Source organism: Aethalodelphis obliquidens, unplaced genomic scaffold, assembly GCF_003676395.1.
Source record: "Aethalodelphis obliquidens isolate GAN/ISIS:26980383/991018 unplaced genomic scaffold, ASM367639v1 scaffold16, whole genome shotgun sequence".
Taxonomy (NCBI): Eukaryota; Metazoa; Chordata; class Mammalia; order Artiodactyla; family Delphinidae; genus Aethalodelphis; species Aethalodelphis obliquidens.
In genome coordinates, this window is record NW_020837960.1 from 22,744,697 (window position 1) to 22,761,161 (window position 16,465).

Sequence of the window (16,465 nt, forward strand, 5' to 3'; positions counted from 1 at the left end):
AGAATTTCCTGAATGCCAGCTGGGGCTCCTCATAAATTATTGCCTGAGGTAAGCACCTTCCTCTTCTACCCAGAATGGGAAGGAAACGTTGAAGGAGGAATTGCCTAGATACATAGTAGCAGAGTTGGTGTTGACAGACCTCAAGGGCCCAAGAACCCAACTGGACACAGAGGAAGGCAAAAGCTCATGAGCAGATCAAGCCAATAAGGCAGAATAAGCACCCTTTTCATCTGTTTAGACGCTTTCATGATCTTCCCTCTTATCCAAATTTGACGACTCTAAAGGGTTCAATGACCTCAGAAACCGAGGATGCCCATTCAGTGTTGTTCCACTCCTGAGAGAGCGCAGGGCACCTAAGAAAGCCGAGTAAACAAATCTGTACCTGCCCTTCATCTTACAGGACCTGTATCGCCCCCTCTCCTCAGATGATTTGGATTCAGTAGGAGACTCAGTGTAAAAGAGACAATGGAGCAGTGTATATGGTTTGTGGTTGGGTGAAGGTTTCACGTTTCCTAAGCAAACGTCTAACAGCAAAATACACAAAAGAGTTTTGCATACCTTGAAATTATGAAGACTAAATCATATAGAAGGAAATATCCAGGTATTTTATATTAATCCTTGAAAGAGGTATTTTTTTATATCGCCTACGTTGATTTGACTGAGGGAGCTTGAACACAGACTGGCTCAATTGGTGAGGGTTTTGTGCCAGGCCTGGCTCTAGATGAATTTCATGTATGGGCCCGATCTTAGTTTCAGAACAGGCTAATGGTGTAGCAAGACAGTCATAATTTCTGTAGATGGGGTTTTCATTTTGATCATAAGTAAACATGTAGATACAAATTTTCTGTACAATTCTGTACAGATTTTCTGTCTAAGCAGATTAAAAGGCCACCAGCAGACAGTTTTTCTTAAAGTTATATTCTTCTTAAACTTTACATTGCTGATTTTAAAGTACTTTTATTGCAAAATAATCAAAATATTCAAGTAGGGTTCTTCTTCTTCCTAGACAATATTCAGAGCTACTTGTCATTTTGTGGGTTAGTCTAGGTGAGGAAAAACACCCATGTCAAAGACATAGCTCATGAAGACTCTCTTGTTAAGCATAGGAACTTTCCTTATTTTTGTTGTAAAAAGTAAATTTTACTTTTTAAACTTATCTTTCATTGAAAACAGCATAAGTGTAGCTTAAACATGAAGAATTTTTTCAATGGCATTGCTATAAATTATATAATTCCTCCCTATAACCATATATATAATTTTCCAAATATGTAAATGCTGAAGCTAGGAAGCTTTTTTTAAAACATACAGACCTAAAACATTGTGTCTGGACTTATTCCAAAAAACCAATTTGAAAAGCAAAATTCTTTTAAATGTTGCTACATAAATCAGGTCCCAAATATCCAAATCTCTACTCTGATAAATCCTGGATCTTACTGGTATTTTGGAAATTTTCATATGCAAAACTCCTTTGTGTTAAACTAAGTAAGTCTATGATCATAACCTATTGTTAATCATTAACCTACTAATTCTGCTTTCCTAGTCCTCTGTTTAAAAATTATAGTCAGCTTTGCTTAAACATAAAACAATTATTTTTAATCTGAATGTTAAGAACTAATTTAATGTGTATGGTCTATTGTATTTAAGCCATACCCTAGTGATCATTTAGTTTTACTAGTTCAAACACTAACAATTTAAGACTTGTGTAGCATGGTTTTGATATTTTACAGGCTTGACATATCTCAGTAGGTGATAAATTAAAAATGTATGATGCCACTTGGAGGCTTTTACTTGGGGTTTTCTTTTTCAAATTTTACTTGACGATTGAATTTAAAAACAAAATGTTTGATTCAAAATGGAGAGAATTTCAGTTGTCATATACTGTTTTAAATGTTATCCATTTATCTCCTTGATAAATTGCTCAACTATCAAATTTTACCATCTGGTTTATAGTTACATATGTTACTCTCTCACTTTCCAAGTGAATAAAATATCCCAACCATAAGAAGGAGAAGAAGAAAAAAAAACAGTACAGGCAGCCTAACAGCATTTGAAAACTTAGCCTTATAAAAATTAGTGCCTCATTATCCTGTCTGTTGCAGAGAAAGACACTTCTCTGGCAGGTTATTTGAGAACTGCAAACTGAACCATTCCATCTTGAAAGAACAGTTCATAATACCTGTTCCAGACTTCAGATTTTAAAACTGTTTCCAATAGAAATGAACAGAGACTCCTGCTGAGATCAAAAGGCTGCTTTGTTTTAGCTGAAACAGTAAACATCTGTGAGGTTGCCTATGCTGGTGTCTGTTCTAGTTATGTCTTTGTAAGATGCATTACTTAATACAGTTGAGTCCATAAAAGATTAGTATGTATTTGACTGAACTGTCAAAAATGCAGAGAAAGCAGTGGAACAGTTAACCTAAATCTGGTGGGGTCAGATGGTCCAGAACAAAAAATAAATTCCAATAATTTTAGCTTCCCTGAACTGTCAATCTTATGGACAACTACTGCTTAGAAAGGTCCAATAAACGCTATTTGTTCTGGATAAGTGGTAGATATTGCCAATTGATATGAAGCCCAGGGCTTTGTTTAGACATGGCAAAAAGAAACTGGACTTGTACTAATTGCCGATAGATATCATGGCCAGCTTTCCATCCAAGCAGTTCCGAGGGAAATGCTATTCCACAGCATTTAATCTTTTGAACATATGACTTTTATTAAACGACTGTTCAGGGGCAATATATATCATTTACTTTTGAAACTAAAATCCCTCAGAGATTGAAACAGCACACCATTTATAGACTTTGAGATCTCTTCCTGTGCAGAGCATAATTCCATTATACTAAAGCAGAAATTAAAAAAAAAAAAAAATGCTTAGCAACAAACCAGAAGTTTTCAGTTTATTGGTGGAACCGAATTGATGATTTATAGGCACTTAAGATTTACTTACTTATAGAATTCTTTAAAAAAAAAGATTAGACACTGAATTTTTAAATTGTTCTACTGGGCAGAAGAGACCTCCAGCAAAAGCAATGCATTTTTGTCCTTATGGTAGACCTTAAATGTTCTGTGAAGACATTGCACTCTAGGAAAAATTTGGTCATTGGCACTTACGTTTTCACCTTTAGACATCGTAGAGAACGATACAATAAACGTATCCTTGCTTTTAGCATTTTAGAAGTGCAAAACCTAATTATATATCAAGTATAAACTTCAGTGTGAACTCAAAAGACTGGTTCTGAAAGCCACGTGGTTTGTTTCTTCTTCGTCTTGCTTAATTACGTGGGGTGGGGCAGGAGTTCCCAATGTTTTCATACTGTCATAGACTTGTGAGACGTGGCAGGTCCACACCCATCTATACACATCCCTGTGTTCTTATATTGGCTCATCTAAATATTAAAAGTGTCAAATACTATCTTCTAAAAACATTTTGAACCAGAATTCATGTGCCACATGTGTTCCCTGTGTTAACCAGCAGGGGTATTTTGGTTGCATCCACTGCAGATCTGTACATGATTTTTTTTTTTTTCATTTAAAAGTAATGGAATCTAAAAGCCACATTTCTTAATACAAATGAATGAATATATAGAATAATATCCTTAAAAATAATTCCATATATTTTAGCTATTGGACTACTAAATTTTTCATATGTGGCCATATATCTACCCAGGTGTGTAGGTGTTTACGTAAATTTGCAGGGCCCAGTGTGTATATGGGTGTGCTTATGTAAGTACTTGTGTATGTTTATAGACCATAAATGGTAGAGTATGGTATTTGTGACACAGCCTTATAAGTTACTGGCTCTTGTGGAATTGTATGTAAAACCTTTCATGTCATAAATCATTACCCATGACATATTAATTGAGGCATATTTAACTTCAAAAGTAGTTTTCTAAACTAGTATGGCAAAACGGTTCCAAATAATAGGCAGATGTACTGATTTCTTTTAAACAATTTGGAATGCAGTTAAACAAAAATTTCAAATTCAGATAAATCCAATATTGTGTTAACTATTAAATATAAGCATACATTAATGCTTATATTGTTATGTCCTGATATTCTATTATTAAAATGATTATATACTATCACTGTTGTTTCTCTAATGTGTATGACATGTGGTGATTGTCAGTCAGTATTCACTAAGAAAAGGAAGTATTGATTTATAGGGTTGTGAGTAGGTGAGTAATTATATTGAAACATAAATCGAAGAGAATCCAAACTGTGTTTGATTTGAAGTAAGTTGAATTGCAAAGCCAGATAACCTGTAAGGCAGTTTTGTATGTTCTTTCAAAACACGATTCTAAAGTATTGATGTATTTTCAGTAGTAACCCTACTATACTTCCTGTATGTGTGTATAACAAATATACACACTCCTGAAAATGTTAACTGAACGAATATATTGGGAATGAACTTTTCGGCCAACCCAATACTGTATATACGTACATTTCCTATTTATGCGTATTTGCATTAGCCTGGCTAGCATCTCTAACTGTGCATGTCAGTGACAACGATATCCCACAGCATTATAGTGTGAAAATTAGAGATATATTGAATTCGAAATACCAATTGCCTGATGCAGTTTGTTATACTGTCAGCTGAAAAATATTTGTAACTTTGTGCCTGTAATGCATGTGGAAAAGATAGGAAATCTGAAGCCCTAGCTGTAATTTTTCAGGGTGCATGATATATAGTGTCTTTAAAATGTGGTTCATTTTAGTAAAGACGATGGATAAATTCCAAGATAGTATAAATGATGCATGTTATACATGGGTGTTTGTATTATATATGGCCACAAAATGGTTTTGAAGCCAGGGAAGTAGGTATCTGAAAGGTCATAGGCAAAGAACTATGAAAGTTAATTTTCTTGTGATGTGTTTCTTTGAGTTTATATTCATCAGCAAGCAAGGAATTGAGTTTATTTGTTCTAAGGACATTTTACTTTGAAATACACTATGAATGTTGTAAATTTGGATAAAATTTTTGCAGAGAGGTTGACGTATTTCCTGCTTACAGTTTGAGTTGCTCGGATGTGCATTCTCTTAAAAAAAGCATTTGGCGTTAAAATGTTTTAAACAGCAACATGTTTTAAAATACATCAGTTGAGGCCATCAGCAGAGTTTTACAGAGCGAAATGACGAAATGTTTCATTGACCTACCCAATTTTGAAAGTTCCATCACTTTGTACTGTGGCTTCACTGTAAAATGTTGTACCTTGTGTTTCACACTGGACCATGTTATTCCCCTCAAAGTTAATGTTGTGACACTTACCACCTTAAAAATAACTATAATAAACAGGAAAAACCACCTACGTTGTTCAGTGAGTTTCTTTCAGAAAACTTGATAAGTAGACATTGAAACTGAAATGACTGTGTGGGGTAAGGGTTACATTCATAATCATATTTATGGTGTTTTATGATGTAATTAGCATCAGCAGATGATACCTGAGATACTGCAGAATGACATCGCATGACATCCAAAGTATAAAATACTGACAATAACAATGAAATAAGACTATTTTGTTGAAGAATTCTGTTTTAGTTGGTTATATTAAAATCACTAATACACTTGCCTCTCAGGGTTGCATTAATGGTGAATATGTCAAACAAATTGGCAACTGGTTGAAAAAAAGAAATTTTAACCATAGTAACTTCCTCCTGGGCATGAAGGCATTTTTCCCAAAGTCATCTAACTTGCAGGGGGAAAAAATGTGCATGTGTATATAGGTGCATGTGTGTGTATGAAAGGTATTTTTAAAGTGCTAAATAAATAAATATATCATAAATAACTATAATAACAAACTTGATTACCCAACTTTAATATAGAACAAAGACCCATAATCTGTTTCATTCTTAATATGGTATATAAGGGAGAATAGAAAATTCTACTGGCCTAGTTAGAAAAAAAATTTTTACATTAACATTATTATAGAAGTCTAAAATTATGGTTTTAAATTTAACATTTTTACTAGGTTCATTTTAACCTTAAAATTATAGTTTGCTGTAATTGGTTCTCTTTATTATTTCCATGATAACCTAAATATAGTCAGTACTCAAAGCAATAATGGTACAGCTGGAAGGAATGTTTACAAGTTTATAAAATTCCAAATTGTGCTTCTACTTTCTGAATATAATAGACTTCAAAGTGAAATGGAGCAGGTGCCTGAAAGAGTAGTGCTGGGAATCCAAACTGAGGAGTAAATCATGGAGGGAGTTATTTTATTGAGAGGAGATTCCCCTTCCAAACTATGATTTCACAGCGAGGAACTCCTAAGAGGAGACCTGGTGCCCTCCAAGACAAATGGTTGAGATTTTAAATGTACAGATCCTGGCTTTAAGTGAGCGTAGTGATTAGACGGCAGCAGCAAAGCAGACTGCCCCGTACAACAGAGTCGTAACTAAACGTGTTTATTTTTGATATCTTGGCTCCGTGGTTTCACTAACATAGATTTCAGTATTCCCATTTTCATTTTCTCTTCCTCTGAGTAAACCTATTTTATGAATGACAGTTCTACAGTCCTTTTAAAACTTTGACCAAATGTTTATAACTTTTTACGCATTTCAGTATTCGTTCTGAGTTATGCACGTGTTTGCTATGCCGTAAACTTTAGGTTATGCGTACTGTGGACAATGCAGACAAGGGAATTTGGAAAAAGGAATGACTTTTGTGCCTTGCTTCAAGTAATGGAGCCTTATTAGTTATTGTAGATTGATGTCATCAACTTATTGTTCTCTACCCACTTGGAAAGTAAATGAATATATGTTTTTTTTCTATATACACAGAGTCCCTTGGATTTCAAGCTCTCTACACAAAGGTTATGATTTAATTTTGTTATATGAGATCATCTCTAGACATTCTATAGGCCTCAAGTCAGGATCACCAAAACAATTATTTGAGTTTGTTAAATATTTGTTGGTTGTGTTTCCTTTATAAAATTGATCCAGTTGATTTCTAAATGCTTTTACTGCCATTTTCCAAAAAAAAAAAAAATGTTAACAAAGTAATAACTGCATGCCGAGACAGAATGTGAAGTGGAAACAATGTAATTATCCAGACAAAGCTAAAGTTATCTGGTGAGGTTTTTCTACCTTGATTACATCGGTTGGATCAATTGGATATTTTTGTAGTCATTATTCGGTGTGGACCCCAGCTGAGTGCCATTAATACAAGTGGCAGGAGGAGCTCGTACCATTTTATGTTTGAAATGAACTGTTTTTTTACTACATAGTCATTGATACATCTTGGTAAAATGTGGTTAGAACTGTTATGTCAGCTTTCTCACTTACTTCAAAAAAGTGTGATATGTTCTCCATCTGTTACATGATCCAAAGCTACACTTAGAGTGTGTTCTTACTGAGGCCAGTGCTTTTATGAAGGTGTGCCATGAAAGCATCCAGGTGCCAGCAACCTGTCCACCTGGTTCCCATTAAATCTGCCTGGAAGCGATGACATTTCAAATGTCAGAATCTCTCTTAGAGCAGCTAATTGCGTTAAGTTCTAAAATTACTATGTTTTGCACTGTACACCCCTATGCCTTGGAATTCGCATACTGACTGAAGCAAACACAAAATCTTATCATCATGTATCCTATAAAATGGTTTATCTTCTCAGAAAAACCAAATAAGTAAATTGATTTCATTTATAAGCATGCAAAAATATACGTGGGCCTTTTAGCTTCTGTAGGTCATAGATAGAGGCTGATTCATTTCATTGGGTTAATTCTAAAGAACAAGAACCTACACATTTTCCCTTTAGTATTTTCAAAATCCTTCAATCAGGCTTATGGGCAATAATCAAAATGTTCCTACGCCGTCTAAGGTAGTATATTTAGGAGTAGTTACCAGGGTACTTAAAGGGCTGTGGTGATTACTGAATGACTTCAACTGGGAGAGACAGCAAAAATGTTAAGTGACGAAATCAGAATCCAAAAATAACGGGCTGGAAGGATATGAATGTAATAAATATGACATTAACATGAGTAAATGCGAAGTCTTAGACTTGGTCCAAAACGCCAACCTCTCAAATACAGAATAAGGATATCTTAACACACTGTGAGTTCAGTGTAGGCTTAAAAGTCATGTTGTTACTGTTAAGCCAGTATGATCTTAAAGTGCATTAATATTCTATTCACAAGGAAGAAAGCTCTACCCTTCTCTCTCTCTGTGCTGGTCAGGGTACACCTAGAATATTGCATTTGTTTTGAGCACTAGCATTAACCAGAGAAATCGACCACTGGAGGGTCAAGGGGTCAGGGGGCCCTGTCTGATGACTAACAACCCAGAAAACTGGGATTATTGAAATTGAAAAAGAGAAGACACAGAAGGGGCGAAGTATCTCTTTCCAAATATCGGAAACGTTGTCCTATTGGGAAATGCACTGTACTGGGTGAGAGCTAAGAACAACAAACAGGAGATGTAGAGGGGCATCATTTGAACATAACTTAAGGAAGAACTTTCTTTGCCTCATTAACAGTTAGGGGGCTGCCTTAGGAAGTAATGTGTTCAGTGTTGGAGGTGTTTGGACAGAGGCCATTTGACCACATGCCTGGGATTTTTGTAGTGGGCATTTGGTCTCTCAGTGGAAGTAGGGTAGAACAGGTAATATTTAAGGTCCATTTCAGTCCCTGAAATTCGTTGAATCCATGAATAGTCATTGTCTTGGAAAAGTGTATAATGTTAACTATCTTACTTCTTTGGGGGAAAAGAAGAGAGAACACCGTTAGAAATTTAATACATTTATTTTAACGTCATTTGAGCATAGTAAATAAAATGAGAACTTTCCATTTTCAGAGTACCGTGTTTGTAATTAAATGTTTTTCTCTTACAATTGTCTGTTACCTTCAGACAGTATGAAATTTGAAATGACTTGGAGTGTATTTTCAAACCTAAAGTTGAAAATAAGCAATTTTAAACATAAGCAGACTTGTGTTAACCCTACTTTTTTTTTTTTTTTTTTTTTAACCAGAGCCTAAAAAACCTGAGGGGTTTTTTGTTCATAAGGCAGAGAAAAACACAGCTGGCACTATGGCCAGCTTGAAGGGCATCAGACATTTGGTGGCACTGTTGAAAATGCAATTCATTAGTTGATAAGGCAGTTTAGTGAATAATATCCAGCAAGTTTATTAAACATTATAGTTTAAAAGATGTTTTCGTATTATTTGGGTCAGAATTCTGTATTGAGTATCTGACGTTCTTATTAAAAGAACAAGATTTTGGAATTGAGTCCATAAGTCGTGGACATCTTTGCTAGGAAATACGCTACTAGTCTATTAATTTGAATGCTTGATTCTGAAAGAATGTGTCTTTGTATTCTAAAATCTAAAACGCCGTATGACAGGACAGCACCTGCCATCCCAAACCACAGTGTGTCTGCATTATTAAACACCATTTGTGATGCTGCTGGAAGAAATTCAAGGATCAGAAGGCCCAGAAGAGAAAGTCTACATTTTAGACATTTCCTTACTGCTTTTCTGCTTGGAACACCGTTTGTCTACAGCACAAGCAATGACACAAGGGATAAAAGATCTCCCTGTTCTGGAAAACACAACCCTTCCCCTCAGATGCGGTAGCGTTAATGTTTCTTTTCTCCAGACCTCGACATCGTAAATCTGCCTTGTCTCAGCCATGTATTCCAATATTATAGATACCAGGTTTTCACAAACAAACATCCGTAAAAGTCAGAAGAGCACACTTAGAGGCTCGTACATTTATAGTGCCTTCGACAGAGTTGGTTATGACAGCACAGTTAGTGTCCCAGCAAGAAAAACTCTGTTTCAGGGTCGCAATCTGAATCCTTTCTGGCCTGCCACAGGACACATGCGTGCTTCTGGTCACAAAGGGAGATTGAATGAGATATAAGGATGGAAACAGCTCAAGTCACCAGGCTGATGGATTGGGGGATTATTACAATACTGGAAAGTAAAAGGCACATCACACAGACTAGGTGACCTTCAGGCATGTGGTGTACTAGAGTCACCACAAAACTTCTAGAAAGTCCTGTGAGGAAGCAGATGCATCAATGCCATGAATTTAACTTTTATTCCCATCGTGTCACCTGTCAGCTTTGATGAACTCGTCCCATGGAACGTGGTCATCTTAGCGCACCCAGGAGAATGTGCAGTTGACTCAAATGGCGCTGCAGTGACTGAAGTAGCGTTTGCCCGATTATATGCATCCTTTGGGTGAAGACTAAAATCTTTGAATTTCCTGATATCATTGGGCGTAATGGCAAGATACTGTTGGGCACAATGACAGTACGTAAAACTTCTCTTCCTACTTACTTTGTGCACAGTTAAGGCTGGATGGAATGGGGAGGAGGTTGAAGGGAGACAGGTAAGCAGAGCAGAAGTAGGTCAACTTTGCTTCTCGCCACCTCTTCATTATTAATTCAACTACAGACGCTCTCTCCCTTCTCTCTGCTCCACAGACAGCCGGCACCATGAGCCCATGCCGCCCCTCACCGCCTCCAGGCTCCCATCAGGCCAACCAAGTGGATAAACCCAAGGAAACAGAAGGAGGATCTTTTAGGACAAGCTGTGTTCACTGTTTAGAAATAGCATTGAAATGTGCAAATTGCTTTCTCAAGGAATAGATAGAGGGATGGAAGGATTCATTGTTAAAGTACTGCCTCGTGGCTGATCACAGTATTAAATATTTGGTATTGGTTCATCCTCTGAGCTTTGTGATATAGTTGTTACCCTGTTTGCTCTCGTGGGTCTTGGGTCCAGATACACCCCAAATTTACAAAGGAATCACAGGCTTAGGCTTTCAGTTCTCTCTTTGCCTCAGGAATACAAGTAATAATAAGTCAATGTTTCTTGCTATGTAACATTTAATGTATCAATAACTTGCTTAGTGCTATGCCTTTATCTCAAAATGGAATTAAGAAACCCACTCTTCAACCTTTCTCCAAGGATGTGGCAAAGCTGAATATTTTTTAAAGGATATTCCATAAAAAACAAACTGAAGAACATTTGTTTCTATGGTAAGAATAGAAAAAAAAAAAAAAAAAAGAGCTCAGAATGACCCCTTATCTGAAGCCTGTTTGCAGATGAGAGTGTGGAAGAGTGAGGTGAGATACCTCAAAGCTGCCAAACCTAAACAGTGCGCAAAAGGATGCTAACGTTGAGAAAAAGAAATAAAAAGTCACGGAACATCCAAAGGACGGTGATGAGCCTGACTCAGTTAACGCCATCTGTTGTTGGGTAATAGGGTGAGGGGAGAGGTCGTCCCAAATGAATAGTCTAAGAGCCTCCCTTTCCGAGTGTTAAGACCAATTACTCCCTGGTGGTGGGTACGGTTACCTCCCGAGATTCTGGGCTGGGCACAGCACCTGGAGACTCAGGTAGTGGGACCGAGGATGTTTATTCTCTGTTTCTGTTTCCCCCCCGCAGAGCTCTCAGCATGGCGGCTCCTCCACTTCACTGGCATCCACCAAAGTCTGCAGCTCGATGGACGAGAACGACGGACCTGGAGAAGGTGGTGAGTTTGGGACTTGGTGTCTGAGGAGGAGGCTCAGCTTGTGCTTGGGCAGAGGACGGGCTGGCTAACTTTACACCCACCAGGAAACGGTCACTTCTCCAGCAGCATGAGCCTGAAGCAGCTTCAGAGGCTCGTAGCAAGGGGGTGGGATTGAACGTGGCTCCCACCAGGGACGGCATCTACTCCCGGGGACTAGGAAGAGGGAGCTAGCCTAACGTGGAGACGTTTCCCATCCTCTGAAGGTATAAGCACCCTAACAAAGCTAGCTATTGCCCACTTTGCGAATAAAAGGGGGTAATTGTTGCCTTTGTTGTTCCAAATTCTGTTCACTTCTGGAACAAGAAAGACATCTTTACTTTTTTTTTTTTTTTGCGGTACGCGGGCCTCTCACTACCGTGGCCTCTCCCGTTGAGGAGCACAGGCTCCGGACGCGCAGGCTCAGCGGCCATGGCTCACGGGCCCAGCCGCTCCGCGGCACGTGGGATCCTCCCGGACCGGGGCACGAACCCACGTCCCCTGCATCGGCAGGCGGACTCGCAACCACTGCGCCACCAGGGAAGCCCCTACATCTTGACTCCTTTGCTTGACCGTGATACCCCTGCAGAGGCACTCTAACTTAAGTGAAGTCAACATGTGAAAATCTGGCTTTACAGAAAGAATGAATTGATGGCAATTGCAAAAATATTCTTTGGACCTTAAGTGAATTCCCTTCAGAAAGTGGTGAGATGATGTGGATTCCAGAATAGACTTTTTTGCTAACTCCTGGATTGTTTTAGATAAGCCTCTTCGGCTCTCCACATCTCAGTTTTTCTTCTACGAAATGGAGATTGTAATATATGCCTGTTTCCTCCCTGGGGGTTATTATCAGGCTCAAATCAATTACGAGAAAGTATTTCGAAACTAAAGTATAAAACTGATATGATCAAGCCACTGTTACAGAATCAGCACCCCTTATTTGTTTTAAATAATATGATTTAATTTTCCAATAAAGTACCATTAGGGGGAAACATTTTTATTATGTTATGTGTGATACCTGACTTACCCAAGGATTATTTGACTACCATGCAATATCAGACTTTTTTGGTATTTCCAGAAGTATGAAATTCAGAAGCCTCTTTTGTTCCAATGTGTTTTATTTACCTAATGAAATGAAATGGTCCTTGACGGAGCCTTTTTGGCTAACTCTTCTTAGCCAAAAGTCTAAAAGATACATTTTTTTTCAATAGTCAGGAAAAAAATCCCAAGCCATGTGCTCCGGATGGGTGCCCAGTGGAAGGAAGGATGGAAGTACCTCCCTGCATTTCCCATCTGAAGCCAGGGTTGCCGCTGACAGCTAAGGATGGTTACTTTTACTATCCGTGTAGTAAAGGGCCTCAAGACCGCGTCATCCGAGAGATATTTTGTAAATCCGGGTGCTTTGCAGTGGATTTGAAACTCCTCCGACCATTTTCTGTAACAACCATGGACTAGACAAAAATCCCCAGTCTGAATCCTTCAAGCGGAGGCAAAACTGTGGCTTCTTTGGGGTGAGATGGAGGGGGTGGGGGGGAGTGGAGGTAAGTCCCCAGGTCTCGCTTTATTCCGGAGACCACTGAGATAGCTTCTAGTGGATTAAACGTAAAATGTCACCTGTAAAGAGGTGAAGAGGTTGCAGAAATGCCGAGGACAAAAGCAGTGGCAGAAAATGTCCTACATTTGTACACGCTTTCCAGAAATTTCCTCCACTCTAGAATCCAGAGTGGTGCAGACTGGACATGATCACAAAACCAGAATAAGTAAGGGTCCTAAAGCCGATATCTGCTGATTGTGAGTTTCCATTTCCCGTTCCCCAACCCTGCAGACTAAACTCAATGAGAACACGGAAATCACCAAGAAAGCCCATTTGCCACCTACGGTTTTAATTTTATTTTGAGAAGAAATGTTTAGTCTCAGTTTATGATTAAAGGTCAGGAAAGGAGCACATTTAGAAAGCACACTAGGCTTCCATCACATTTTGTATTCAGGTTGCCTGAGGGAAAGCCAGGATTTATAACTTTAAAGCATGTAAATTTTAGAGCCCAGCTATAAAAGCCTTTTTATACCCCTCAGATGTTAAAGGTTATCCACTATATTTATGTGACCTAAGTGTGGCTTATTTAGTTTTATGGCCTTAGATATTTAAAGCATTATTAGGCATTTATAAAATATTTCAAAATGCATTTTAAGGGGGAAAATGCGTTGTGTTAGTGGCACTAACATAGTTGAAACTACAAAACTGTTCTGTTCACAGACATAATAGATATTGCAGTTTTAACTCAACATCCAGTGAGAAATTTGTCTAAAATCTGCTCATTGATACTGGGGAGGGGTAGCAATCAGTGCTTAGTTCATAAGGAATTTTACGGAGATCTCTATTTCAGGATGTAGTAAAGCTGAGTGTCCAAACAGCAGGCATTTCTCATGCTTGTACAATGTCAAGCGGCCCAGAGTCCCTTACGAACCGCATCTTCCTCCCTACCTAGGAATGTCATTTTTCTGGACACCATGGGTACGCAGTAAATGCTATTGATCAAATTGGCATGAAATGAAAAGTGAAACGTCCTCCTCAGAATCCCCACTGCGGCAGAAAGCATAAGTTGCATTTACCTAGGTGGCAGTGGACCCCATACATTTTACGTTTCCTTTTAGTTTATCATTCATCTTAGTAATAATGGTTGATGATGCAATGTCGGCAAGGAGGTGGGAGTCGGGGACTGGCCTCCCTATACAGAAAATGACATATTGACGCTGAATCAGTTCCAGTCTATTAGATGATACTTCTAAACGTCTCTTTTGTGCAACATCTGTGTTCCCTTTTCTACCAATAAAAACATACTAATGATTCTTTCAGAAGTGCTGGAGGAAGGCTTCCAGATTCCAGCCACAATAACAGAACGATATAAAGTCGGAAGGACAATAGGAGATGGAAATTTTGCTGTTGTCAAGGAATGTGTAGAAAGGTGAGAAGGATATCATTTGCATTGAGCTTTAAAGGAAGCACTTGGCGTTATGTTTTCCAAGACAGCGTCTTTATTTGCGGTCTGTGGCACATATGGAATAGGTTAGTGTCTCAACTCCAGATGTAAAAAATATTTAAAAGAAAGAAAAGCCCATCTAACAACAGATTTGAAAAATGTAGTGATTCCTGGGGACAATCTATAAATTAAGGACTTTGATTTTTCTTTTTAATGTACTCAGCAAAACTTTGCCAGAGCTTTCAGGTAAGTCCTTTTATTTTGTTAAAACAAACAAACAAAAAGAACTATTGAATAGTTTTTTCGGCACTGTTTTGAGACATTTTGTAAAGGTCAGAACATTCTTATATGGGGTGTATATCTCTAACATATAACTTTCATAAAATTAAATACAGTAACTTCAAAAAACTTCAAAATGTATCTGTTCTGATCCTGACAAAAACAGCATTTAATACATTCAAATGTTTTAAAATGAATGAACTAGGCACTCTTGTGGGCCAAAGGGAAGGACTTGGAGTGAAAGGTTTACCCCTGGGACCTTGATACCTAATCAAGGACAGTAGATGGGGCTACTGGTTGGAGAAGTGACAAGTAATAGTCATAGCCCAGATCAAGACCGCCTCAAACCCTAAGCCCAGCGTGAGATTTGGAGTTCGTTTCTTACGGGGGACCTGGTCAGCCGGCAACTTCCTCTCAGGGCTGCTGAGCAGAGTACTGGAAAGGCGGGGGCTCCCACCTGGTTCCTTCAGGGAGTGTGTCCGCTGGCGCCCTGGGGGCTGGTCTGGGGTGAGCACCTTCCCCACTGCTCTTCTCTGCTCCCCTTTCACCTACTCCCTGGGAGAGGGCCCTATGCGCTGCCCGAGTTCTCAACACTGTGTGGAAAGAATGCTTTAATCTCCACCTCCACTCAGAGAGGATGTCTCAGACTAGAGGCTCTGTCTGCAAGACCCAGAACTTATTTTTCTCCAAGTCCGTTGACTTAGACATGAAGATCCATGCCACATTAGAGCTGGACGTCTGCCCAGGGCCTCAGACACTGTGAGGGCCCTGAGTTTGGCCAGTGACCACTGATTTGCTTCCCTTCACCCTTTGCCCGACTAAGGTAGTGGAGACCTCCTTAGGCTCCCCTGGAGCAGTGGGTCTCAGACTTTGCCCCACTCAACATAGCAGCTGGGCCAAGTCATTCCTGAGGACGGTGACAGCGACCCCTAGAGCAGCCGCTGTGTGTCGGGGAGGGGCATGAGTGACAGGCAGCTTGAAAATGCCCTTTGCTAATCCTGCTGCCCCGCTTTCCCCTCCCCCTCATTCCCCCACTCCCACCATGAAGTTTGACCATCTGTTGCATGACTGCGAAATATAGAAATTTTCCCGTGACTTTCCTGGGCCTCACACCTCCTCAAACAGGAGCAGCCACTGTTTACTGAGCATAAACTACATACAAGGCCCTTAACTTACGATACTTCATTTAATTATCATAATAATCCCATAGTTATGGGATTATTATATATAATCCCAAACTGTTTCCATCTCATATAAAGAACGCCCGGAGAAGCTAGATGCCCAAGTAAGTTAAGTACTCAGCTAGTAAGTACTTAGCAAGGCAAGGATTCAAGTTCAGCTCCAAAACCCACGCCTTTGGACCACTCTGCACCAGTGCCTCCTGCCTCGGACCAGGGGTCTTCCGTAAGAAAGTGGCTTCGCTGAGCCAAAGTCACACACAACACGCTTGTCCCTGTACAAAGAAGACAGAAGTTAAGTCGGGAAAGCCATCCCCAGAGTAATGGGTGGAAGCGTGTGTGCGTTTATATAATTTTATATTGCATTGATACTTTTACTGCTAGCAAGCCCAGCCCTTTTAAACTTAATTTCCTCTGCAGCAGAAAACCCGGTGTCTAGCAGATCCCCGTGCCCTTCCCCCGCGGCGCCTGGTTCCTTGCCAGGGTGCGTCATCTGTTGAGTCTGGAGTGGTGGCCATGTGCTCGTCCTCGGATCATGAT

At 39.2% G+C, this 16,465-nt stretch overlaps 1 protein-coding gene across 2 annotated transcripts in view; it reads left to right on the forward strand.

Annotated features, from left to right (window-relative positions):
- The window catches only part of DCLK1 (doublecortin like kinase 1), a 324,314-nt gene that overhangs the window by 254,293 nt on the left and 53,556 nt on the right, over window positions 1–16,465 (forward strand). Inside the window, exons 7-8 of one of the 2 annotated variants that reach the window (XM_027116519.1) lie at window positions 11,388–11,475; window positions 14,345–14,453. In XM_027116519.1, the coding sequence (XP_026972320.1) occupies window positions 11,388–11,475; window positions 14,345–14,453 (197 nt within the window). Of the gene's footprint in view, window positions 1–400; window positions 5,303–11,387; window positions 11,476–14,344; window positions 14,454–16,465 lie in introns of those variants that run through there. The other variant, XM_027116518.1, reaches the window with a different exon arrangement.